The sequence below is a fragment of the Eretmochelys imbricata genome, chromosome 2, assembly GCF_965152235.1.
Source record: "Eretmochelys imbricata isolate rEreImb1 chromosome 2, rEreImb1.hap1, whole genome shotgun sequence".
NCBI classification, from domain to species: domain Eukaryota; kingdom Metazoa; phylum Chordata; order Testudines; family Cheloniidae; genus Eretmochelys; species Eretmochelys imbricata.
Genome location: NC_135573.1, coordinates 120890187 through 120917980, shown reverse-complemented (window position 1 = coordinate 120917980; position 27794 = coordinate 120890187). Strand labels below are relative to the sequence as shown.

The window sequence follows — 27794 nt, the reverse complement described above, 5'->3', positions numbered from 1 at the left end:
TAACTTACAATAATTTTGTAACAGTTTTATTGATTTATGACATCTTGCCATATCAAAAACAGTTTAGAACACAGTATAATGAGCATTATATTGTAAATACATTTTGTTTTACCATAGGATTTTATATTTTACTCTGTGCAATTTCAGTTTCTTTTTAAAATAGCATCCTCAAAATATGAAGTAAATTAAGGTGGCTTTTAAAATATATAATATTCCTTCATTGTGTTGTTCTGACAGTTGTAGTCTGTTCTCCTCAGTATTATATTTATTTTCCTTAAAGGGCAAAAGCCATGTTGCTTCAACCACAAAATGTTATTAAGTTAATAAAAGCCACCTTTGATTTCCTAATTTGTGCAACTGTAGATTGTTTTAAAAACATCCTCTAAAATGTTTACAAAACAGAAGGACAACAGTGTCATCATGGGCCCAATAGTTTCATCATGTCAGCCCAGGACGCACATGTCTGAAGTAAGAAGAGATTTTCAATCCAATTGCAAAAAACCAAAAACTTTATTAATAAAGTCACAGTAAGACTATTACGTTTTTCGTCCCTTAAAAAAGTCCACTCCTTTCAGTGCTTCAGGCAGATATTCTTGCTCTGCAGGTTCCTTGTACATCGGGTTATATTTATAATCTTTACCATAGCCCAAGTCCTTCATGAGCCTGGTTGGAGCATTTCTCAAGTGCAGTGGAACTGGTGGAAGTGGTCCCTGGTGGTTTCTCAAACATGCTTTGACATTGCTGTATGCACTGTACACCTCAATAGACTTGGGTGCTCTAGCAAAGTAGACTACACATTGGGCTAGTATGACCTGCAAAACAGAGGGAGAACAATATTACTTGACTTTTAGATTGTAAACTCTTTGGAACAAGGACCACCATTTAGTTTGTTTGTACAGCATGTAGCACCAGGGACCAGGTCCTTGTCTGGCCTGTAGTTGCTATTGCACTATGACTGTTTAATAATAATAATAACAACAACAACAACACTTCCTCTTGCTTCTGGCTGATTAAGAAGCAAAAGAATAGTTAACTTAGAGTACAAAGTTTTAAATATTATACAAAGAAACCAAGAGTGACAAGACAAAATAAAACTGGTTGAAAATGTGCGTATGGTCATACAAACAAGTTTGACAGCCTTACCTCACATTCTGGCATTCCAATAAAATGACAGCCTTGGTATGCAGCAACTGCTTGTGTTAATGCCAAAGGATCTCCCAGTCCTACAACAAAAAGGATCATATGTGAGTAAATTAAAAACAGCAAGTACTGTCTTTCTTCAGCTACGCTACGAAGTCATACCTCTGCTACTAAAGCGAAGGTATGTATGTCTATTTTGGGGTGGCTTTTTCAGATAACAGGTCATTTTAGATAATATATGTATATGGTTTCCCCAAGACTGCAACCATCACATCTTTACTAAAGTATCATAAGGGAAGTTTTGGTGAATCAGTCAGCTGTGGATAAGCCAGCAAGGTGTTTACAACTGGGAAAACAGCTAGCAGGCTTTGAAGTCAGGGTGATTATTATAGAGTTAGTTTCCTCAACTACCAGAAAATATGGGTGTCCCTAACACCCTCTGGATAATTTACATTCAAATGAAAATACATTTTTAATCAAAACAGTTTATTTTATTTAACTATCTACTGAAACTTAAAAATTCAGGGATCTGTGTTTTTCCTGTAAGAGTTTATCAGATCACTAACACCGAAAGTGGAATACTGAATGCAGTCACCCACTTAATCTGAGGTGTCAATTATATCATCATTTGTTGCAAAAGAAAAAGTTTAGCCCTGAACTCTAGTTATGGCAACAGACTTTGATTTGTTGTTTTTTTTAAGCAAACAGATTTTTCCAAAAGTAACTGATGCAAACTGAAGAATGTTTAGATATTATTTTTTAAAATGTTCCGGTACTATTATTGTGGTGCCCACCTATATCTTCGCTTGCAAATCTCACCAGCCTTCTTGCCACATACAGTGGATCCTCACCACCTTCAAGCATTCGGGCAAGCCAGTAAAGGGAAGCATTTTCATCGGAGCCTCGCATAGATTTATGAAGTGCAGAAATACAGTTGTAATGCTCTTCACCTATTTAGAGAGGGGGAAGAAATGGCGAGACATATTATGTACAGAAATGTAACTGAACAAACCCACAAAACATCTATTTGTTTATTACTTGTGCTTTCACTGGTAAATACATTTTAAGGGATTTTTTTAAAACTGTGTAATAATTAGATATGGGCCAAAACTCCAGATTAAAACCCTAAATCTGTGCATGTATATTGTGTCTGATATGCAGCAGGTTTTTAAGTTTTTACCTTTTCTTTATACCACTGAAAAACAAAACAAAATTGTTTTTGTAGTTCTCCTTTAAAATCTGTCTTCAATAAGAAAAAATTAATAAATTTTAGGGCAATTAGGAATCAGGAAAGCCATATAGAATATTCATGAGGCCCAAGAAAGGGAAAACATATTCCAGGCAATTGGTGAGTATTACTGGGGAAGGAATTAGTCAACAAGCTTACTGTACCACCATTTTTGAATATTCATGGAAAACTGTGGAAGTGACAGAAGACTGGACAAAAAACAAACACTGTACTACTGATCTAACAAAGAGAAAAAGGAGCCTAGCAATTATATTCCCATAAATTGAACAATATCTCTGACGACATACAGCAAAAATTAAGGGAAAGTATTTCACTCCTGTGCCAATTTTTTCCAATTAAGACAGGGAGAAACCTGGAAAGATGCAATACTGAAAGATCTACAGATGACAGAAGATAGTAAATCAGATGTGAATTTGCAGTATTAGATATCAACAAAGAAACCAATGCAATTTATGATGAATACATAGAGATGTCATATCACAAAGTCTGGAGGAAATAGTTTTTCTCTACAGTGCTGGTGCAACTGCATCCTGAAATACTGGATTCAGTTACAGGCACTTTCTTTACCAGACAGACACTGACAAATGGATGGGAGCTCAGGAGGGAAGAAAGCGATTACATATGGGGCTAGAAGGATTGAAATGCAAAGAAAGTTTAATATAGAGAGATTGGCTAACTAACTCTCCCAGGGAGACAACTGAGGAACGGGAATTTTTGAGCAAAGCAAAAGTGGACACAACTAAGAATAAGAAGGGGGAAATTAAGAAAGGGAAAGTTTCTATTTACAAATTTGTGTGTACTTGATTAGCAAGTTTTTTTAAAAAATAGGTATGTGTGTTTTAACTTTCCTTATTATCTGCAATTTTTTTTGGCTAAGTGTCTGGTGTGCTTTGGTTTACAGATACCATAAATATAACATGCATTATTAAGACAACTGACTGCACATAAAAGCAACTGTTACATTTCTCTTCCTCCTCTACCCCCCAAAATTCACAACCACAGGGCCATATCTTTAGCATTCATAGGTGCACGTTAGTTTGAGTATAGTTGAGTAACCTTCTGCCATTGAACTGAAAAGGAAAACACAGACTTTCATGGGCGCAAGACCGGACCCATGTCCCATATGGTTATTGTAATTATCATATTGTTATTCTATCTGGATTTTAGACTCACAAGTGTGGTCTTCTGGAACATACAAGCCTGCAGACAGCTATTTTTAATAAGTATTCCACACAGAGTTCACTGGTATGCAGTCATTATCATGCCAACATACGCAGCATATCTGTGCTCCATCATAGCACTCAAGCTTTCAACTTCAGCTGGTAGCAATAAACCCAAGCAGCTGAACTCGCATCATGCTCTTGGAAGAGGCGTCTCTTTGTCTCTTATAAGTAAAGACGACACACTTGCCCATCTCTTTCTAATGAAAGTGCTTTCGTGTGCTGTTTGGGCTGCTAGATGGGAGTTCACTTTGTAATACAACACCAGATGGGGAGAATCCACACATGTATATAAACCCTGAAACACAACAAGGTATGTATTTCACAGCAGATGACTAAGTCCTGTTGGCATAGAAAAGGCCATATTACTATTCTACATTTACATTACAGTCACAGCTAGAGACCTCAGCCAGGTCAGCATCTCATTGTGCTAGGCACTGTACAGACAAAACAAGCAATAGTCCCTGCCGCACGCATATTCTGCCCTTTTCAGCCAGAGAAGAATGTAGCCAGCCTGTGGATAAGGGATAGCAAGTACACAGTAAAAGGGAGACCACAATAATAGAACACTATATACCTAAAGTGTCACTGAACTACAGTGACCGCTAGCATAGAGGGAAATGGTCAAGCAGCATACATGACACTTCACAGACTAGGGAGAAGGGAAATGTTGGAGGAGGATACAGGAGGGCAAATTGCGACTCTTAAAAAATTCATCATGGGCTCTTAAAAATTGTTTGCTCTGTGTGTTAATCTTTCAGAGGCAATATCTGATAAACTCAAACAGGTAAACTGCATGGAACCCAGTGTATTTACCTCAGGGACGAGCAACTGACCTAATATGTTTATATTTGAACTAGTGGCTTCAGACAGACACATACTATGGCACCTGGATACATTCTAACTAGACAGACAAACAGAGGACTGGAAGTTGAGGGCACTCAACACCCCACAAGACGTGTTGAGCATTTCAAAGGACTGGGCCATAAAGAGATAGCAAATTGATAAAGGGTGGGGAAAGGTATAACACCACGCTAGTGAATCCCGGGATGTGAAATTTGGCATTTGTCTCCTTACTGCCACAATATCCTCTCCTTTCTTTTTTTTTTTTTTTTGCTGTCTACCACTAGTCTTGTGTCTCTCCCCAATCAAATCAGTTGCTGGCTGGGTGTCCTTTACCCAAAGATCGTAACAGAAACCTTAAAAGCACCATACAAAGTTTAAAAAAACCCAAACCTACAAATCTCTCATTACAAATTTTGGTAAGTGTAATTACAGATAATCCATTACATTTGATCTACTGGAAAATTAAGTCAATCCATTTTCCAAACTTTTCTTGGCATAATTTTCAGAAGCTAAGATGCAGTGTCATTCACATATTTCCAAAACACTAGCATATAAATCATTAAATATAAAGAAACTCATCTAATTCTTAATACTCAATCTCTAATTCCCACACATACGGCATAAAAAGGTACAAATAGCCAGCATTTGAGACACATAATGTTGCCAAGTCACTAATTTAGCAAGAGCTGGTATCAAATTAGGAATCCTTACATGCAGTTACACGTACATGGCCTGACATTAGCAAACTACAAAATTCATTACCTTATAAAGCAACTCCAAAAATAAAGTGAACCATTCAGATTTTCAAACTGCATTTTGTTGTGAATATGAGCTCTGAAAGACTTTTCAGAACGAATAAAAATGCCACTGAAGCATTCCATCTCCCCCACAAAATAAACTGTTAATTAAAAAAAATCCTTCTCTCTCGAACACCTACCAAACAACAAACCAACCAAGCAAAATACATAACATTAGTTGACACTGGCCTGCCTAAAGGTCATTTAGAAACTCTACACATTATATACCAGCAACAACATAACTATTGTAAAGTGCTTCTGGACAGCAGAAGCTGTATACATATAAAATTTCTAAGCACCCTCTGCTCTGCCATTCCAGCGATTCCATTCCAGGCCTTACACATCACCCTGATACAATGCTTCTCCAGGGCTCAAACGAGACCTAGAGTTAGCGGAAAGGGAAGTCTCTCTCACTGGCATTGGAAAGACTCCCAACTCTTGCCTGCGTCCAGAAACCAGCACTCTGGGATTAGGCAGGGACTCAGAGCACTGGTGTTTCACAGCTGGCAGCCTCTGCCAGATCGACAGTCTGCAGGCACCCACATCAAGACATGAGCAGTGGACTATTTCGCTGAAACCATGTGCTGTGATAGGTGCTGGAACTAGAGGTGCTGGCTTGAAGTGGTTTCCATTATATACATCGTTTATAGTTTGGTTCAAAGGCTCTCCGCAACCCCACTACACAAGTTGTTCCAGCACCGCTGTGTGGCGCTCTCTTTTGTGAGACCAGCACACCACTTTAGGTCATGTGATTTGGGGTCAACCAACCAAATTACATTTAAAAAACTGAGGTTAATAAACATTAGGTTAAGTCTTAAAGTATTTGAAATGGAATCTGTGCTCTGTGACAAAAATGTGCAAACTGCTCCCTCAATTTCCCAGCAACATTTTAACTACTCACATGATTTTGTTTATTTGAAACCGCATTTTTGGATGCTTACCAGAAAAAAAATCCATGCATCCCCTGTCAACCCTGACCAAACCTATATTACTACCTTGCAGCAAAATACATAATGGGCTTCAATGGCTTTTTCTAGGCTCCAGATGGAGGAGAGATTTTAGTCACTTGGCTTTGACCCTCTCTGGCAAATTTTCCACATCAGGGGGCCTAGGTTTATGCCAACATAAGCCTCGGTGAACCTCATCTGAATTTGGCCCACATGTGAAATGGAAAGAGCCCAGCTTTACTCAGTTCTCAGGACAAGTTTGTAGGGCTGGCAGTTAGAATAAAGTTGGAAACTGAGCACATCTGATCTGGTCATTAAGAGACATAAGAAACCAGAATATCTTTTTTGGGGGGAGTGGGGGGGGAGAAAGAGGGGAAAACAGACCTTTTTTCAGAGTAGAACCACAATTCAAGACTAGTTTTTTAATCAGTGACAGCTGGGAAAAAATAAATAATTCAAAAGATATACAAGTATATCATCAGTCCTTGCTGCACAGCACTACCTTCAGGGTAACCGCTCACCTGCTCGGTCATACAGGATATGGGATCGCTGTAGTCCTTCCTTCACATGGTCTTCCGTTATAAAAACTCCATCCACAGAGCAACCTTGTGTGCTAGCCTGATGAGAGGTCTTCCCTGCAGTTAATCTGGCCTGAACAGCCAACTGGAGTCCATTCAGTCCAGTTCTTGCATCACCATCACAAAGGTAAGCTAGAGTGCTTACAGCTTTTTCCTCTATGTACACAGGGGACCTGCAATAGAATTAGCCCACACTGTTTTCATATTCACATTACATCCTTTTCATTGCAAACTACTCACAACGTTATGTGTTTTTGTTTGTTTGTCTGTTTTGTTTTTTTACAGCATTTATTGAGAAGTATCTGGGTTTAAAGAGCTGTCCTTTATTTCATGCCATTGTGCTGAAGTATGGCAGGGACTCTGAGAACTGTATGTGACCTATGTGCCATGTGTGTTATAATGCTTAAGCACAATGGTATGTGTAAAAGCTGGAATGGAAGATTTCAACCATCTCTGAACTTCCTTGTTTTTGCAAGATTAGATTCGACAGGGAAGTTTATTTAATGGTAGATTAGATGATTTTAAAGCTCATCCTGTCTGTCCTGGGACTGTTGTGGACTTCACTCAATCAATATTTAATAAAACACTGACACCCTTGGATGGAAGGCACCTCAGAACTATTCTTATGCACAAAAATGTGGTACTTTTAGCATGAAATTATCCAACTGCACATTATAGACTAATGAGGCATTATGCAATCACTATGACCTTTGAAACTACTGTAAACAGGAATTGACACCAGATCACCTTTTCAAAGTTAAAAAGTGTAAAAGTGTATAAAAGTCTTAGACCATAGAAAACAGATAACAGGCAATTTGTCTTGGGGCCAAATCTTCACGGGTGTGCACATAAAACTAAGGAATAAAAAAGTCATTATTATGACCATAATTTGTATTATAGTAATTGTACTAACACTGTACAAACACACAGAAAGAGACATTCCCAGTCCCAAAGAACACAATATAAACAGACAAGACAGACCGAGGGTTGGAGGAGAATGAGAAGCATAAAGTAAAGTGACTTGCCCCAGGTCATACAGCAGATCAATGGCAAACTGGAAACAGAGCCCTGTTCTCCTCCTGACTTTCAATCAAGTGTCCTAACCAATACATAGCAGAAGCTACTGTAATTAAAAGTGCAGCATGAACAATGACTAACTGTGCCATTTCCAGTACTCGACTGAAAATAAATAAGTTCATCAACTGGGGATTAACGCATGGGGACAGGAGAGAGAGAGAGAGAGGTGATTCCACACTGAGTGCCCTGACACTCCAAACAATTTAGGATTCACCCACAGCTCTGTACTTCATTCACTGAAAGATTTATCGCTATTATCAGAAATGATGCATGACGAGGCCAGCTACCAAGGCCAGCATTTCCAGACACACTGATCTGCTAATCTTTATTATTTGACCTGGGTCTTTATAGGGTTATGATAAATAGCTTAGCCGAACTGGCAACAGCTGCAAGGGCTCTGAAATTATAGGTACAAGGGCAGCAGTAACTCCCTCTCGTTTTAGCCTAGTCAGAAGCAGACCTGAATGGCAACACCAGATATATATATCAAGTTTTTGTTCCTCTCATACTAACCGCTTGCTGCACACCCCCAAACCAGAAGGCCATTTTTACTAAGAAAAAGATAACATAACACGCACGCCCTCAGCTATCACCCTCCTCCACACCTTAGTACTTTTATCTGAGGGACACAAATACAGAACACTAAACAGGTGTTGCTAATGCCTCAGTGGTGTAGTCTGTAGCTTACGTGTCCCATCTCCTTTATGTGGTGGATTTGAGGGATTGGGAATGGCCTATGGATCTGCATATTCTTGTGTCCACACCATCCCCAGTCTCTCCTCCAATGCTGCACAAGGATCCCCACAGAACCATGCTCTGCAGTGTGCAGGGAATGCACATCTGCCACACTGAGATAACTTTACTTTTTCCAACGACATTTCAGGGGAGGGGGAGCTGTGGAATGAAGGAAGCACTGTGCCGTACATCTCATTGTAATAATGCATCATCACAGTCTCTTTAAATATTAAGGTATCAGGATTCATCCTTCAGAGCTACAGTTGGCCACTGGGTTTTGTTATGTTTTGAAACAAATCAGTAGGTGCTAATCAGTCGTAGCTGAATAAAAGGTTATTTTTAAAGCACAGCAGGCAGCAAACACACTTATACTACAAGTGCCTACGTCAATGGAGAGCAAGAGCAAACAACATGCTGTATGTTTAAAAAACAAAATACTTTGGCTTTCCCAGTGGGGAAGATTAGAGAGGAGGATTCACAGAATAGTTCCTACAGAGACCAGGCATTTGCCTGATTAAAAAATGGCATGAGGCATTTCAGGCTTCTTGCTTTCAGAATATAGGCTGAAACTGAACCCAAATCCAGTGGCTAGGGCAGCAGACTGGGAGTCAAGAGAGCTCTTAGGGGCAGGGATTATCACTTACTATGTTTGGATAGGCCCCAACCTTGCTGAGGCCTACCAGCCCTATTGCAATGTAACTGTTAAATAAGAATACATTTGAGTTCTATTCTTGGCTCTGCCATGGACTCATTGTATGACCTCAGTCTCTCAGTGCCTCAGTTTTACTGATAAGGTGTTTATATATCCCACTCCATTGTAACGACAGGGACAATAACCTTTACCCTTCTTGGTAAAGTGCTTTGAGATCTATTGATGGTGTAGAAGTACTGGTCTTATTTCCACGAAAGCAACATTATACCAAATGTGACCCAATATAGCTATTCTAAATAAAAAGGTTCAGTACTGCATTGCAGAAAATTTAGACTGTGTTATACAACAAATTCTTATCAGCTCCATTATTATTTATTAAAAGTCAATAATATGCTTAATGCTGTAACATGATCGAGACAACAGGCGTTCGCCCGAAAAGCTTACTATTTATTAGGCTAAAATCCACCAGGGCAATAGGGAGAACATCTTGATTAAAGCCAGAAGTATCAGCGACATTGCTCTCTTAGTTTTCAGGTGAAGGTATTTTAGGCAGGCAATAATAGGACTCCACAATAGGGCATTGAGAGCACAGATGAGGGTGTAAAAAAAAAAATCTGCTTCAAAAGGGAGAGAAGACTGAAAAAATATTATATTTCACTAAGCACATTTAAAAAAATTATTGCATATTGAACGTGAGATAAAACAGAAATGAGTGGAGAAATTGCCATGCATGAAACAGTCATGCTTACAATACAGTGCAGTCAGTGGTTTTAAATAAGGTTGGGATTCCTTCCCATCCCCCCAAAATATTTCAGTAGAAGAGAATACTCCTTCATCAGAGGAAATGAATACTTACAGTAATTCATTCAAATGCATTTCTTCCCTTGAGAATTACTATTTCAGAACAAATTGTAGCTGTGATCCAGAGACTCCAGATTAAGAGTTTCATACACAGTGCGTTTGCTAATTTTGCTTTAGCAGGCAAGATCCTGATTACAAAGTAGTGTTTAATTATGTCAACACTTCGGTTTCCAAAACCAAACTACTTTGTCTTTTTCACCCTGGCCTGCCATCCTATGCTCAGAAGCGCAAATCCATTCTCTGTGTTTTTACACAGACTTGCCCCTTACCCTACATGCCTTAACAATTGCAAGGCAGGAATAGTACTCTGACCTCTCAACAGGTTCATGCTCATCTTACAAATGGACTATCTAGTATTTAACAGGGAACATACTGGATGCCAAGTCTTGGTGTTTGTACCTTGTAACTAAAGATACTTGGAGACAAACATATAAATAAACAAACAGGGATACCCCAGGAACTATCACTTACTGACAACAAGCTGGTATACCAACTAAGGTGAAGGAAAACCACAGCTAGATAGTTTTTCCAAGAGTAAATATCTCGCTAGCTTGTCTCCACTATGGAATCCATCTGAATCCCAGCATGGACTACCCTAAAAAATTGTCATCAGACCAAATTCTGAGGTGATGTGCAAGATGCTATAAGTGAGTGCAAGGGAGTCAAAGTGAGTGTAGCCTACTTGTAGAAGGGCTGGAAATACAACAAACAGCAGGGTGCAATATGAAGTAGCCCCTCATTTCTTTATTGTCTACCCTCAAACCTTACAGTCCCACAGCAAGTTACACTAGCGCAGACTCCCTTCTTAGAGCCATATGACAACAATTTTGAAGCACAATTTTCAAAGAAATAAATAAGCTCTTCATAAAAATAATAAAAATAACTGATGGTACAATACGTAAGGTGGTGGAAGCTACAAGATCACTTCTGAATTTGGCCCTTCATCTCAGCTACAATGTCTGCAGGAAAGTTGGAGAGAATATTGCGATAAGAGGGGAACAACTTTCTGAAAGGCTTGAGACCAAAAAGGAGATTTTAATCAAGAGGATTAATGAAATATTGTTCCACTTATTCGTTTTATCTTAATCACAATATACTAATTACTAGACTGAATTGCATGGCATCTAGTGGTTGCTAGTGCAGGGGACGAGAAATCAGGACTCCTACATTTTGCTTGACTCAGATACTACCTTGCTCGGTAACCTTTCTATGTGTTTATAAACATGGTTATCTAAACAGACAAAGTTGGGAGGATTAAAAAAATAAATACTTGTAAAGTCATTTGATTTCCTGACATTAATGTTACATTGCACTTATACAATGTATCAGTGTATGTAGGACAAGGCAAGAATGAATATATTTTATTGTCACATTGTATATCTGAAAGACCCCAACAAATGAAAGTGTTGGTAGACTCTCTTTACATTTCAGAAAGATGTCTAATCTTTGGTATGGACTTTTTTTTCTTCTTACTTCTCCTCCTCACATTCTTGTCTCTCTTTTCCTTTTTCCTCCTGGCTCAGGTTTACAGCAACTGAGATAATGGTGCAAAGTTACAAGGGAGTGCTTTACCTGGAGTAGTTTCTTTGAGCACAGAACTAGGACCATAGAATTTGCAACATTTTTCATCTTAGTATTTATCTTCACAGCTGGCATAAGCAGGGGCAACTTGGCTACAATGGATTTGGAGCAAGTGTAACACAGAACTTTAATAACTAAATTCAAAGGTTGTTAAAATAACATTAGGAATCTAACGTAATAATTGACAAAAATAAGGAAATAAAAATTAGGTGGACAATCCACTTAGTTGTAGTTACAGGAGGGGTCCCTAAAATGCCAGGTGTTAGACACTATGGCCAAGGTTTCAAACTTGGGTGCCTGTAGTCAGGCCTCTAAATCCATATTCAGCCACCCACATGTAAGGGGTTTGATTTTGATAGGTCCTCAGTACTCCAATGCCTACAGAAGTTGATGGGATCTGTAGCTGCTTTGCATATTTGAAAAGCATTTTACATATAAGAATCTTAACATGAATTTAGTAGTGTAACTTCATGCACCCAAGTTTGAAAACTTGGCCCATACATGCCCACTACACATAAGAGAGTGACTTCAGGAGAGAATCATGCTGAACACTGAAATCTTTCGCTTATGCTTTTTTATGACTAATCCCCAGCTTTGTGCTTTAAACTAGTTGTCCCATCACCAACCTCCTTTGTAACCAAATACAACATACTGTATCTTTCCGTGCATGTGCTCATAATGAAAACAGGAGGGGGGGGCGGGGAGGGAGAAACAGAATAGATCAGTTGGTAGAACTCTTACCTCTGGGCCAGAAGAACAAGTTCTACACTAGGACCTGGGCTCCTACCCAATAATAAACAAACATTCTATCCAATGCTAGCAAGAGAATGAAAAGACGTTCCTGAGCTTGAATTACCACCCTCATCTATATCACAACAATTTTATTTCTGGAGGGTCATTTATGGCCCAAAGTGGGTTTTAAAAGTTGTATTAAATAGATACAGTTTTGTGGACATGAAATTTGGAGGGAACTCGACTGGAACATCCTTCAAGGAGCTCCAGAGGGCACTTCCATTGATGCAGCAGGAGGCAGCCCATCTCCTGAAGACAGAAGACCTTCAGCTAGAGCAGGGGTCCAGGGTCCCTTGGGGGTCTGCAGACAGGTTTCAGGGGGTCTGCCAAGCATGGCCAGTGTTAGACTTGCTAGGACCCAGGGCAGAAAGCCAAAGCCCCGCTGTGAAGGATTGCAACCAGGGGCCCCAAGCCCCACCACCCGGGGCTGAAGCCAAAGCCTGAGCAACTTAGCTTTGTGGTCTCCCTTGTGGTGTGGGGTCCTGGGCAATTGCCCTGCTTGCTATCCTTTAACGCTGGCCCTGGCTTTTACATGCAGAAAAACAGTTGTGGCACAACTGGGCCATGGAGTTTTGATAGCTTGTTGGGAGGTGCCTCAGAAAGAAGGGGGTTGAGAACCCCTGAGCTAGAGGGCAAGAGGAAGTCCAGCATATGCTGTTATGCATTCACGTCGCACTTCCCGTCAGTACCCGCCCAAGCTGGGGAAGCTAATGATCCAACCAGAGGACCAAATTCAGTGATGAATCCTGATCACGTGCAACCTGAGGCACTAAGACAATGACCCTTTAATTTATACATCTTTTATGCACCCTAACTAGTCTGTCACATCACTCAACAGGGGGCATGTACTACTTTGGGAAATTCTGCCTTAATCTAAATATCCCCTTCATCCCTCAATTTCAGGGAAAACTTCATTTTATATGAAAAGAAAACACCACAAAAAGCTTTTTAGGCCTCGGGACTGCATCCAAACTTGTATGCTTATCTCCCAGTACAGCGTGATGAATTATCAGCTAGCTGCATCTACTGATGGAGGTATTCTGGAGGTGATTGGATTGCTGGTAGAGAAGAATGTCAAGCAGGGATGAGATGAAAGTGGCTGGGGTGGAGGGGAAGAGGGAACATGCACTGAGAAGAGAATTAGAAGGACAACAGAAAAGCAAACAGAAGAAAAGACAAACCAGAGAGGTAAGAGACAAGATGTATAGAAAAGGATTTTTTTGGACCACTAAGAGCACCATTTGTCAGACACACAAGAAGCAGGAAGTACCAGGAAAGACCTAAAGAAATCTTTAAAGTTGGAGTTTCATCTTTACTTTTAAAAAGCTGGGCCCCCATTTTTATCACTGGTTAGGGACACTGTCCGTCATGGGCAAATTCCTGAAACTATGCTAGACAGACTTCTTTTGACTCTTTGTGCTGCTTAATTCATCCAGAGCTAGTAGAAGATTACAGATATGGAGTCAAATGAAACCTAAACCCTCACCAAATGCAACTGAAACTATGCCTTGTACTTTAATCCCATATACAAAGGAAAGCCTCCAAAACCCAGTCAGGGTGTAGTCGCAAACACAGCTGTGCTGTTACATTAAAGTTGACATGCAGCCCTCCCTCCTCCAAGCTACAATTCACATCCCTGTGTAATATATAAAAGCAACAATTGGGTAAACAATGTCAGGAATGGTGCCCTAAATAACGTAACAGAATTCACTACCGAATTCACTCATTCACTACCCTAAACTGTACAATATAGGAATTCACATTGCTCACGTAATACAACAGAAGGACAAAATACATTCTCCGGGGCTATATCTACACAGATATTCCTGCACTATTACTTACTTCCTATGAACACACTAAGTTATTAATTATAACACAGTTAAGCACTAGTATGAAAACAAATGAAATAATAACAAGCATGAAATTTAAACAGCGCTATGCACTATTTTGAAGTCATTAGTTGCCCATTTTAAAATGATGACTGCAAACAATTTCCAGTGTGGGGAAGAGGGAGCAAAATAGAGAATTTATTTTCCAAGAAAACGTTACACTCCCCTCTACCCTTTTCACCCTCAAGATCACTCAGAAATACACCTGTAATCCCCATTGTAACCTGGGAAGAAATTGTGATTTTAGTTTCTCAGGTACGATACCCAACTTTTAGTATGGCTTTATTTTAATGCAATTGATTTGGACAATTAGAGGAAGGAAACAGGAACTATTTTAAAATATTTTATTGACTTCACACAGTGAAGAGATAAAGTCGTATGTGGCATATAGCAACTTCATTTGCTGTATAGGTTCACAAAGGTTCCAACTCATTTGAACAAGTTATGCAAAATACAGCAGCTTTTTGGCTAGTGGGCTCAAAATAAGGAACACGTGATGCCCTATCTACCACTGCACAGTAATATGATGCTTTTACAACCAACAACAAAAAGTACTGCATGAGGGTATGACAGGACCCAGTTAGAGGCTTCCAAAGCAAAGCCTCAGCTGCAGAACATATTTACATATCCTATGTGTGAGTCAGAGGTGACAAATCCAAGTATAAAACTCTGTACTAATTCAGACAGTAGGGCTGGGTTTTTTTGATCCACTGATAGCTAATACTTTGTATTCTTCCCCCTCCCCCCAGCTAGCATCCAACATATGTTGCTACTTCTTTTCTTTACTATTAGGAGTGGTTTCCTTTCTCACCTCTAGCTCTCTCTGGCAGCCTGTCAATAGATTCCTCGGGTCGTGCGTGCTAACACATGGCAGTTTGTAAAGTACTTACTCAGACCTCTTGCTGCTGCTGCCATTCGCAGAATCAGTGTGTTGCTCATCTTGGACTAAAACCCGGATCCCCAAGGACCTGATAGCCCGCATCAGAATAGTTTCCATCGCCTCAACAGAGAGCTTCTCGAGAACAATAACTCGACATCGACTCAGAAGAGCGGAATTGACCTGGAAGGAAGGGTTTTCTGTGGTTGCCCCGATCAGCGTCACAGTCCCACACTCAACGTGAGGAAGGAAAGTGTCCTGAACATGGGAGGCAAACAGAAAAAATTGATCAACGACAACCTGAACCATCCCAAGTGAGTAGGTTATTAGGCATTTTAAAGTACATTTTTCATGGCTTGCTATTCTCCAGGCTTCCAGTTGATATACCTTACGAGCTCACTCACAAGACAGCTCATCAGCCAGTTGCCTAAATGAATTCATTCCATTCACACAGTATATGACTGGTTATTTCACTTTAATAACCTGTTCTTTCTCCAAGAATGAACTGAGATACTGAAAAGAATGGCATTAGAAAAATGCAAGTCATTACCATTTAGTGCTGTGATTCTGTTTCATCGTTAGGCAGGCAGCAGATACCATGAAAAGCTGCCCTTATGGAAAAGTCTTATAGAATTTAGCAGTCAACGAGGATATTTCCTATAGTTTTTTGGAAGCTTTAAAATTCTATGGAAGGGATAATAATTCTCTATTAAATGCTACAGAATAGGTCAAAAAACTACAGAAAGAATTTATGAGAAACAGCTAACCTACCAGTTTTAAGAATGATTTCTATATAGCCATATTCCATTTTTGTCAAACCCTATTGGTTTGATGCCTACCAGTTTTTGTAGAACTTTTTCCTAAAGGCATCTGAAGTTTTGAAGCTGTGGTATTAAAGTTTTAAAGAATATGAATAAAATAAATGATGCTCAAGAAAGAAAGATTCATATTGGCTGTGGTGAGGTACTATTCATAAATACATTTCATGTCTCAGTTCGCTTTCTTTTCTCAGTAGAAAAGAGTGGGTATGTACAAACAAAAAACAAACAAGGAATGCCTGCAGGCTTCCTAGTGACATGCTTTTAATTAAAAACCTGAATGTAATATCACTGAAATGAAGGCTCTTCTTAATAGGCAGATATATAGGAGAAGTGAAGTTGTAAGACGGCTATAAAGAAGTAAAATTTCAGGCAAAAAAAAAAGTCAGATTGACAATGCATGTAAAACTTCTACAAAATCTGATTTGGTTTTGAATTAAAGTTCTTGAAAGGCCCACAATACACAACTGAGACTCCTAAATTAGAAGCCTAATTTAATTTTTAACTTCTACAATAAAGTTTCTGAATATATCAAGCAGTGACTTAAAATATAAAGGTAGAAGAAACATTTATTGTTCAGCACCAAGGTACATACATTTTAGGCAAGTAATATTTTGACAGAAACTTTGTTCCTGACAGTTAGGTGGAGCAGTACCTGCTGAGATTTATTGAAACGGTGAATCTCATCAATAAAGAGGATGGTCTTCCTCTTGAGGAGTCTTTTTTCATTCTCGGCTTGCTTGATAACATCTCGGACATCATTTGTCTTGGCACTTGTTGCGGATAAAGTCACAAATCTTGTACCATTCTTCTTGCTGTTGCTGGCTATGATATGTGCTAGAGTAGTCTGAAACAGAGGAAAGAATTAGCTTTTTGAAATAATTTTGGATATATGAAGTATTTGCCTAAAGGAAAGAAGCCAAGAACAGAGCAGCATGTTAACCTAGGGAGAGTGCTGACACCTTAGAGAACAGGAAGCTCATGTTGTTCTAACACAGGGAAGATGTGAAAACATTCTGCTAGAGATCTCTGCCAGCTCCCATCCTCCACTTTCCAGAATTGCATGTTAAGTACCTACTTGGTATCAATATAGAAAGAGCCAGTGCCCCAATTTAGCACAGCTTTTGTGACAGCTGTTTTTTTCGCCCACTGAAGAAAAAGGAACCCCTTCCTCCAAATGTGCTGTTGCTACAGAGGACAGGAGATATGCTGCTCTTCATTGGGGGATATTGCTATAAGTTACCACACAGCACAACAGCTGAGGATACTGAGATGCTCACAAAAAGTTACATGAAATTAGACAGCACTTGAGTATTTTTAAAAATCAAAACACAGCATTTGCTGTTCTCATTGCCAGGAAAATGAAACAATAAATGAATAAATATTCAGCAAAAAGTAGTTCTCCATATGGCCTCAGCATTTTAACAAAGAGATGTTATAATCATGCTAAAAAAACCCTGACTCTTTACAATCTAAATAGGATATTTTCTAGGCAACCAAACCTGGCCTGGATAAATGCAATGCAATTACTACCTGCCAAACAAACTTTTAACTTGTTTTAAAGGATGGTTTTCTTGTTTTCCTCTCCATGACCCTCTCTATACCAGCCACTCCTTCATAGCAGTTTTTATTTATAGGGATTTAAATTGCGTTCATTTTAGCATGGGAGCAGCCTGCAATGCTACTTTATAGTCTGCGGTGTTGTTGCAGCTGTGTTGGTCCCAGGACACTAGATAGACAAGGTGGGTGCCATAATATCTTTTATTAGACCAGCTTCAGGACCTGAAGAAAAGCTCTGTGTAGCTCAAAAGCTTGTCTCTTTCACCAGCAGAAGTTGTTCCAATAAAAGGTATTACCTCACCCACCTTGTCTTAATTCCACTTTATAGGCAGACACACTAAACTGAATGTGCACATTTCAGATTTTTTTTTTTCCCCCAGAACCACCTTTGCTTCCTGAGAGCAGAGCACGCAGCTCTGTGTTCTGGAACACTGCAACAAAAAGCTGAGAGTTTTTTCCCTGAGCTGCCTCCTCCTTCACTAATGATGCAGGGGACAAGTGCCAGCAAGCCAAAGATTGTCTTGAAAATATATTCCAAGGATCAAAATTAGTGTAGCAGGTGCACTGAACCTGATCCTCTTGCAGGGAAAGATGTGGAAACAGAGTCATCTACCAGTCTAAGAGTGACCCACAGTGCCAGCAGAAACCTGTTTGGGGTTCCTTCAGTAACAGCGCTCTCTTCCTTTAAATGGCTCCTCTCCTTGCCCCCAAGGTGGGTCTAAATCCAACTATCCTCAAGTAGGAGAAGAGTGACTAAAGGGGATAATACACCCTTAATGGAGCAATAAGGTATCTCTCGCTTGCTCTAGTCATTGTATGCTGATGGAAGATGCCTTCCCCATTTTCTTTAGATGAGGTTTGGTTTCAGTGTGCCTGATGTTCTGAAACCAACACAGCGTCATCTCACATACTGAGTCCACACCTCTGCCCATCCCCATTGAGCTGGTTCACTAAAGTATTAATTTCCCTGTTCGAGTGCTCTAGAAGACTATGCTAGAACACTGTAAACTGCCTGTCCTGCTCTGCTCAGGAGATCACCACCAAAGCTGCCCCTCAGACCTGCCTTCAGTCAGGAAGCAAAAACATCCAAACATACATACAATCGAGACACACACACATTATCGCCTTAGAAATTAAGTTGCCAAAGTAAACCCAAAGTTGGTGTGTCCTTACAAGTGGGATGATAGATTCAGAAAGTGTTGAAGGAGAGTATGCCCACACTTTAAAATACTGGGTGCACTGACTCATTGGCTCATCCGGTCTAAAGGCTGAAAACAAAAACTGATCTTCCATTTTCTTTGAAAGCAGCAGAAGAAATGGATGATTTGACCAGCTGGCTGTTCACTTTCCTGAATTTGTCCTTTAGCTCCACTCAGTGAGGTATCCCCCACAGTGAATTTAGGCAGTGATTCCACATGTTAATGGGACCACTCACACACTTAAGATTGACATACACTTAAGTAACGTGCTAAATCAAAGCCTGGCAGAAGAATGCAGGGGAAGCTAGTTTTCATTTCTGACTTCTACAATTGTCAGTCAACGTATGCAGGATTCATAAATGCAGGTCAGATCTGCCACTTGTTTGCAAGGGAGGGACATAAATACAACTTTAAAAAAAAAAAACCCATTCATTTCTGGTATAAAAAAAAGTTTGCAATTACTGTAGTTTCCTGTGAAGCAAATTTGAGCTTGGGTCCTTGAATATGTCACCTTCAAAACAAAACATTCTCCCCCAGATATATAAATATTTTTGGATATTCTGAAAATTTATTTAGATAAAGAAAAACATTTGAGGGGAATAAACCTGAGGATAACATTAGAGTCACAGATTTCAACTGAGAACTTGATAACAGTTTTCAAGCTGATGAATCTGGATACTACTCCCTTCCCCCCCAAAGGTCAGAGGTCATGCCATTAGGATAGGGTAAACTGCATTTGAAAATTAATGCTGAAAGCAGTCATCATATTCTTGGCCTCTTCCTTATTATTCCATGCCATCAGTCCTTTAGAATTAAACTGCCTATCACATAGGTGTGGAACGTTTCCTTATTTCCCGAGTTCACTTCTTTTTCATTTATGCATTTTGATATAATGCCTGTAGCCAGAGCTAACAACATACTATACATTTTTTGTAGTGTATTAAGCTACAATGAAGCCAGGAAATATATACTGCAGTGGAAACATAATAGGATCCCAAAGTACAACTGCTCCCAAGAATGCCGTTGCTTGCACAGACAAGCTCGAGGAAATGTGCCAAACTACTATGGCGTTTTCCAACAAATTTAGTTATAGTGTATTCTGGGGATGAGATGAAATCTATTACTAAAAATCCAGTACAGTATAAGGAGAAAAAAGCACCAGATATTATATGGACATCTGAAATTTAATTAAGTTCCTAAATTTTTACAACATAAGCCGGCTATATTGTTAGTGTTACACTGAAGCTTGTTTTTTAGATGAATTAACAGTATTTCCCATCAGAACACAACACAATAAATTGGAGGAGACATTTAAGCAAGGTAATAGTCTGCTTCCTCATACAGGCACAATGTACAAGTACTTCTTGTTTAGATAGTGTTCTTTGCTAATAGCCAATATGAGCACTGCTCCCACACCTATTTAATTCAATGGCATTTACTTAAGTGAGAACAGGATTGGTCCCATAGTTTGAAGTCTACAGCTTTAGCACAAACGTGAAGCAAGGGGCAGGACTGGGAGCAAACGTTATTATAGACCAAGACAGCCAGCTGGGATGGAGCAGCATGAAAAGGAACTAAATGTGCTCATTTCACAGCCTTGCGACAGATACCTACCCGGCCAACAACCTCGGGACACCAGCAAGGAGAGCAGTTCCCTGGGATGGGTTTACAAAACCTGTGATCTGCCCCAGCTGAACTATGGGTTACCAGATATATTACTGAACTAACCTTGTAGCACCCCATTCTGTCTGGGAGACACAAGGTCAAGTCAGCTTCAGACTAAAGGAAGCTGGCAGGATAGGAGATGAGCATGGCTCAACTGTGGCAATAGCTGTGTAAATAATAAAAATTTAAAAAATTGATAACACTTAGCTATGGGGAGATTCCAATATGCTTACTCACCTTGGATGGTATCTGACTCCAAAAATAGCCTACTATGGACTACTTGAGGAATAAGGTACTGATCACTGTGAACAACAGTTTCAGAATCTGGCTGATAGCACCTACAGAACCCAATTCAGATCAGGTGTAAACAGGCACAAGGCCACTGAATTATACTTACTGAAAACAGAGCTGTGCCTGCTTACACTAGGTCTGAATTTGTCCCTTTATATTCAAACTGCTTTACAAATACAATGGGCCGATTCTGATCTCACTTTCACCGATATCATTCCATTGACCTCAATGAAGTTGCTCCTAATAAGAGCTGGGTAAGATTTTTTGTCCAAAATTTTTTTTGGCAAACAAAAACACAAAAAACAACAAATCAGATTTGGTGATACCAAAACGTTCTATGAATTTATGTTGGTTTCACCAAATTGTTTGTGTCTTGCCCCCCATCTCAAAAAAAAAGTTATGAAAAAGTTGAAACACTTTCTTTAACATTTTGATTTTTTGTTTCCATATGACTTTGTTTCAAAATTTCCTTCAATTTTATTTTAAAAATTCAAAAATGTACAAATTGCTCAAAATCTAAATGGCACATTTCATTTTGGATTGACCACAGCATTTAATTCAACCTCAAATGCAACATTTTCCAACTTCTTAATTATCCAAAATTTTTGGTTTTGGTCTGACCTTAAATGATTTTTTCCCCCTGGAATTACCAGCAAACTCAAAAATTCCATATTTACACAACTCTACTCCTGATTTACACCAGTGCAAGATCAGAATCAAGCCCATTATGTTTGGAGACTGGTTCTTAATGGCAGCAGAGATCATCATTTTTCCATATCTGTTTTTAATTTTAAACTCTGCGCTGTTGTAGAAGCCATCTTGATTCTTAGTTAAGATCTGAACTAAAGCTCACTGAAAGACTTTCATTGACTTCAGTGGGCTTTAGCTTAGGCCCCAAAGGATTAGGAGGGGACATAAAATGTAACCAAATATTCAAATAGTTCAGATGATAACTCAGTTGCTAATTAGAAGGGGAGAGAGGAAATCATTTACAGGACATTTTACAACCAAGAGACCAGAATCCCAATCTGCAAATATTTTGTGTCTTGTCATGATGAAGTTTTGAATAAAGCAAATACAAGGGACTGGTTAAAAATAGATAAAAATAAACCCAATGAAATTTAATACAAATTGCAAGGACAGCTTGCTATGTTTTGATGTTACACGTTCCTGTCAACATTACCTACATTAACATAGTATAGGATTGCACACACAAACCCAAGCAACAGTGGCTAAATGCTCTCTGCCCTAAAATTCTCTAAGCAACAGTGTCCCAGATACCCAGTTATTTACATTTCCCTCCCCTCCCCCCCACAGGTTAACAGCATGCTTAACCTTCCTTCCTTTTTTTTTAATTTTTATTTTTAATTTTTTAAATCACATTGATCTACAAAACTGTTCAGGATTTTGCAGCCCCAAAACTTATCTGTAACAGCAAAGTTATTCTGTGCTTGAGCTACTGGTATGGACATCCCCCTGCTGTCTCTTTACTAAAATTGGGTGTCCCATGGCAGACAAGCAAAAATCTAAATCCCCACATTAAAGTGTCATAAATCACAGCACAGCTTACTCAAATTGCAAACTTGGATTTAAGCAGCTGGGCCAATATAGACATTCATAAGAGTTTCTGTTTGTTTTTTTTCTTTTTTTAATTTGAACAGTCAGGATCCATTGGTAGATAACCTTGGCATTTCTTTGAAATGTGCTATTTACATGCTGTCTGCTCATTTTTTGAAGAGCAAGGTTATTGAAATATATAAAAGAACATAAGTTACAAGCACACTTGTAAAATATAAATAATACATAATAAAATAAAATAAAAGATGGGTTAGCAAGATAGTTAGTATCTTTTTGGTTTATAAAAGAATAGAGCAAAGGGACAAAGTTGCAAACACATCCATGACCTTATCAAACCCAACTGAGAAAGCAGGCTTTTAAAGACCGTACTCCTTTTGGAAAACATGACAAACCTTCCAGTAGCAGGGAAACTTAAAAAACAATTTATCCTAAAGGTACATTAATTTGGTCCCATTAATTTTGACCACACCCCCTCAAACATATAAATTCAGTCAAGGCTGAATTCAACATAATTAGTCAAGTCTCTCACACACACACACACACACCTCTCTCTACCATTGTCAGCAACAGATCCCCCTGAACTGGTACCAAATGCAGATGGGATAAAAACCAATTTGAGATCTGAGATGGGTGGATATTAACTGTGCCTCTGGGTACTCCCTTTTTCTTGTTCTTGTTTTTGAAGATAAGAAAAATAATGGGATAAGACTCTTTATGGAGTGTTTTTCATATACCTTAATTGTACGTATGCTCATATTATTCAACTTCAGTTGAATGACATGATTGGGGTTCATGTGGATTTTATTATTGTTGCTATTTAGTTGGTTTGGTAGGCTGGAAAAGACTTACTTTTCTTAGCAAGAAGGATATTGAGGCTTTTCTATGAACAGGAGATGGTACAGCCCATTCTGAAGTTTACAATTTCTGTTAAGCATTCTTGATATTGCTAGTTTTGGTTTTAAGGAGGTAATGTAAGACTGCTACCTATTTCACAGGACTGAAAAAACAATGATGGGGCTTCTACAGAAAAATTCTTAACAGATACTTTCATGACAATTAAGAGGCCTACAGAAATGTTGCAGGATCCTGCAACAACTGCATTCCCTGTTATGTCTACACTAGCGCGGTAAGTCAACCTACGCAATGCAACTCCAGCTACGTGAATACGTACCTTAGGTTGAGTTACCGCGGGATCTCCACCACAGAGGGGTCAACGGGAGAAAATCTCCCATCAATTTACCTTACTCTTCTCATCGGGGGTAGAGTACAGGGGTCGACTGGAGAGTAATCTGCAGTCGATTTGTCGGGTCTTTACTAGACCTGCTAAACTGACCACCAGTGGATCGATCTCAGAGCGTTGAGCCTGGCTGTAGTGTAGACATGGACAGAAGTTGTTAATAGGTCTAGGAGTCTAACTTACCCCACCTTATGTATCACTTCTGAATTTAACCTAAGGTATCTGATGCTATTCCTATTTCAACACATGAACACTTGAGATGATTTCTCTGGCATCTACGGCTTAGAATCAAGATGCGATACACTTGAAGCTAAATTACATATGGTGTCTGTTAATATTTCTCCACTGGAAAACCTGGCTAAGAGGGTGGAGCAAAGTCTTAAGGAAACACAAGGAAGTCTGTACTGGAGACAAGACCAAAGGACAAAAAAAAGCTTAGTGGAGAATTTTGATTAAGGGCAATTCTCCCCCTCACCTCCCAAAAAGACAGAAATATGTCAAAGCTATACTGAAGTTTTCAATATCCATGTGTTATGTTTTCATTTGACATTTAAAAAGGGGAACTTTGTGATTTCTACACTCTTTGTTGAGCTTCTTGGACAATTTTGATACTCCCCTCTGGATAATAAAGATTTTCAGGATTATTAATAAAAGGTTCTACACTTTTGTCTTTTAATTAATTGTTTTTCAGATATGATGATGCAAAAAATCATACACGACTGAGAAACCATAATGAGGTTAATTTGAAAAAGAATGGGGTATATTTTCTTCAATAACAGAAAAAGCTAACATCTTTCCTGAAGTTTCAAAGGATACTCAAGCTAGATGAAAAGCTATATTGCTTTGGGATGAACTTATTCCTTTAGTCTTTTCTGCTTTTGTATCCTTTCCAGCCAAAAGAAAGCTAGGTAATAATCAGAAATAAATATGTTAAGAATATGTTAATGGTAACATTTTGTTTTGTGTTTTACTTAAATTAATAATAGCAAGTGTTCCTCTGAAAAATGGGAAATACAGTATTATCTGGTTCTTTGCTGCAAAATACAGTTTTTGATTTACATTGCTTAGGTTACAAATAAATATTTTAAGATAATCAGTCTTCTTTTTTCTCAAGATGTTTTGAGGTCTTTTAAGCTTTGATAAGATTTTGATGATGTGTCAAATTATTTTACCTTTATCTGCTATATTGTCCATGTAAACGGATACTGAATTATTTACTAATTTAAAAAGAAAAGGAGTACTTGTGGCACCTTAGAGACTAACCAATTTATTTGAGCATGAGCTTTCGTGAACTACAGCTCATGATTCTTAAAAGCTAGAAAAAGAAACGTTTAATCCTGAAGAGGTGCTTATTGGTGGATAAAGACTTTGAACAACAGAAAGCTTTCACCCTCTGACCAGTCACTATGTGGTATGAGCAAACATCTTTCTCCCTAAGGTCTTTTTGATTTTGAATACTGATTGAGGTTCTCCCTTCCCTTCTCTGATGAGGTATTTTTTTCCCCATCCAACTAGTTTCTTAAGGGTACTGTATCCACACACAGTAAGATCCCCCATTATTTCTTTATCAAATAAGATCTTAGACTATACTTAGGTCTATCAAAGACAAAAAACCAAGGAGGATGACAGACAGCAATGTAGTCCTGTTTCTCATCATTAGAGTCATCTTGGTTTAGCAGTGTGGACCACCTGAAATTTACAGACCAGGAATTTAGGGAAGAACATTTAATTAAAAAAAAAAAAGAAAGAATTTTCCAGCAGTTTATATGAGAAGTGATTGAGGTATAGTTTAAGATTTTAGTAGAAGAGGGACCAAGATAAAGCTGAATTCTACCAATATTCTGGAATATTAAAGTTAGGCAGATCTGAACACAAGGAAAATGGAGAACTTAAGGGTAATGGGGCTTTGTGTGGGCACAGAAAAATGTTGCAGGACTGCAGACATACATTCACGGTCCCAAAGAGTTTACAATTCAGGTAGCTTTTTGAAATTAATCAGTCAGTGAATAAAAGGGATAGAAGAAGCGTGGAAGCAGGAAGAAAAAGAGAGAGACTGTGAGACCAGAGAAAGCTGAAAGTTAACTAACTTAGAAATACATCAAATTTATTTACAAACAGAAGGGCTTGAACAAAATCAAAAGAAAACAATTCCGCCTCCCAAAAAAACCCCTCTCCCCTCAAGATTCATACAGTGAATTTCAGGTCCTATCTCTAATAGAAACTTAATTATTATACACAATAAGTACATTGATAAGATGTAAATTTTAATGCGGCATAATTTTTTATCCACAGGAGCAACTAACCATAGGAACAATTTACCAAAGGTCATGGGGGATTCTCCATAACTGCCACTTTTTAATATCAAGATTGGATTTTTTCTGAACGATATGCTCCACAAATTATTTTGGGGGAAGTTTTATGGCCTGTTAGGCGCTCAGATTAGATGATCACAATGATCCCTTCTGGCCTTGGAACCTATCAATTAGAAGCAAATAATTGATCTAATAGCAGACTTTTTGAGGTGAGGGAACATATTGTTGGTTATTATTGGTTGAGCGCTGGCAGCATACAGCTCAGCACCTTACAGAAGGTGAACACAGCCATTTTCTATAAGATATCCTACCAGGAACCGATACAGAGACACCCTCAGGTGTTCTGCTTATCATCACCAGTTGTTCCAGGGAAGGCCATGGAATTACCCTGGTAAGCACTGCCCCTTGGCACTGAAAGCAGCACTGAGCCCTAAGGAAATGCACAGAACAATTAGAATACCTGGAGGAGCTGGCCTGCAAGGAACTGTTTCTCCCACAGTTACAGCCCCATCCATCCCAGGGTATGAAGAGAGACTAGGTGCGGGAGACTATCTTGTATTGGACCAACTTCTGTGCTGGTGACAGAGACAAGTTTTGGAGCCACAGACACCTGAAAAGCTCTGTGTGGCTCAAAAGCTTGTCTCTCTCACCAACAGAAGTTGGTCCAATAAAACATATCACCGCCCTCACTTTACCTCCCTAGTGCACTATTCATTTAACCAGGTGAGCAGAGAAATTCAGAGCAGGAACAGAGAACGGGAAGGAAGCTGCGTTTGGGTAAAACCTTCAATGTTGGCCAGGATTTGTGAGGCCCGTGTCAGGGTGCTGGTGCCCCGGGTGGAAGCCGGGCTGACCCCTGTGGAGGAGGCTGTGCTGCCTTGTGACATTCGGGCAGGGGCTCCCTTGGGCCGCTTAAGCAGCCCCGGCGCCACTCACCTTGCCGCAGCCAGGGGGCCCCCAGAGGACGAGCGAGGGGATTTCGTCGGCCTCCAGCAGAGACCGCAGCAGGGTTTGTTCTCCCAGCACCTGATCCTGCCCCACGTAGTCCCCCAAGGTGCCCGGCCGCAGCTTATCGGCCAGGGGCTTCCCCTCCAGCTTCTGGGCCACGGTCTCCCCGCTCAGGACAGCCGCGTGGCTCCCGGGGCTGGCAGCCGGCCCTGGGCAGGCGGGGGCCGGGCTTGCCCCTCGCTCCTGGCCTCGGGCTGCAGCAGCAGGAGCTCCCCTGTGAGCCCCAGCGCCCGGAGTTCCCGGGGGGGCTGCGGCCGCCCGGCCCTTGTGGAACAGGGGGAACACGGGGGCGGCGGGGCCGCTCCCGCCCTCCGGCTCCTCCTCCTCCTCGCTGCTCTCCCCCGGGGGCCCGGAGAGGCGCATTTTCTTGCTGGGGGCCTGCGGGCTCCGCTCCGTCTCGCCGCCCCTCCCCGCCTCCGAGTCCTGCAAGCACCCGTCCAGGTGCGAGTTGATGTACGCGGCGGGCAGCTCCCACAGGCACACGGGGCAGCGCACCAGCGGCCCGGCCTGCTGCGCCCCGGCCCCCTCCATGCCCCTGCGGCTCCCCGCGCGGGCCGGAGCCGCCGCCTCCCCCGGCCCCACCCACAAGCGGCCTCCCTTGCCAGAAGCCGGTAAATGCTCCCCCAGCCGCCTGCTCAAAGCTACAGGCCCGGGCAGGCAGATTGCTTCCTGCCGCTGCGCGCGGGAAACGAATGTGACCAGCCCGTGTCCTTCTCTTGTAGGCGGCCGCAGCGTGTAGACCTTCGGGAGCTGTAGTCCTGCGGCTGTGGGCTAGCTTCGCTTCTTTCCTGCTCGAAAAGAGACACAGAAAGTTGTAACTCACCTTCTCCTCTGCCCCCGGTTTATTTAGACCTGCTCCCTAGCAAACTTCCTGCACTGGAGGGG

At 40.2% G+C, this 27794-nt stretch overlaps 1 protein-coding gene across 2 annotated transcripts; it reads right to left on the bottom strand.

The window, feature by feature from the left end:
• Positions 1 to 27501, bottom strand: WRNIP1 (WRN helicase interacting protein 1). Of its 2 annotated transcripts, none has more exons than XM_077810719.1 (7): positions 26838 to 27496; positions 16715 to 16906; positions 15255 to 15499; positions 6721 to 6950; positions 1935 to 2090; positions 1144 to 1223; positions 1 to 812 (listed from the first exon to the last, which is right to left on the bottom strand). In XM_077810719.1, exons 1-7 carry the CDS (start codon positions 27438 to 27440, stop codon positions 537 to 539), a joined length of 1782 nt encoding a protein of 593 aa, XP_077666845.1. In that variant the 5' UTR covers positions 27441 to 27496; the 3' UTR covers positions 1 to 536. The 2 variants fall into 2 exon arrangements, 1 of the variants encoding a protein (XP_077666845.1); XR_013345218.1 differs by having other exon boundaries at positions 675 to 812; positions 1960 to 2090; positions 26838 to 27501.
• Positions 27502 to 27794: the final 293 nt, after the last annotated feature.

Coding starts and splice junctions, on each gene's coding strand:
- WRNIP1 (XM_077810719.1), bottom strand. CDS start 27,440: ATGGAGGGGGCCGGGGCGCAGCAGGCCGGGCCGCTGGTGCGCTGCCCC. Junction 15,500..16,714: donor GTTTCAATAAATCTCAGCAG/GTACTGCTCCAC, acceptor TCCCATGTTCAG/GACACTTTCCTTCCTCACGT. Junction 6,951..15,254: donor AGCAGCAGCAAGAGGTCTGA/GTAAGTACTTTA, acceptor ATTCTATTGCAG/GTCCCCTGTGTACATAGAGG.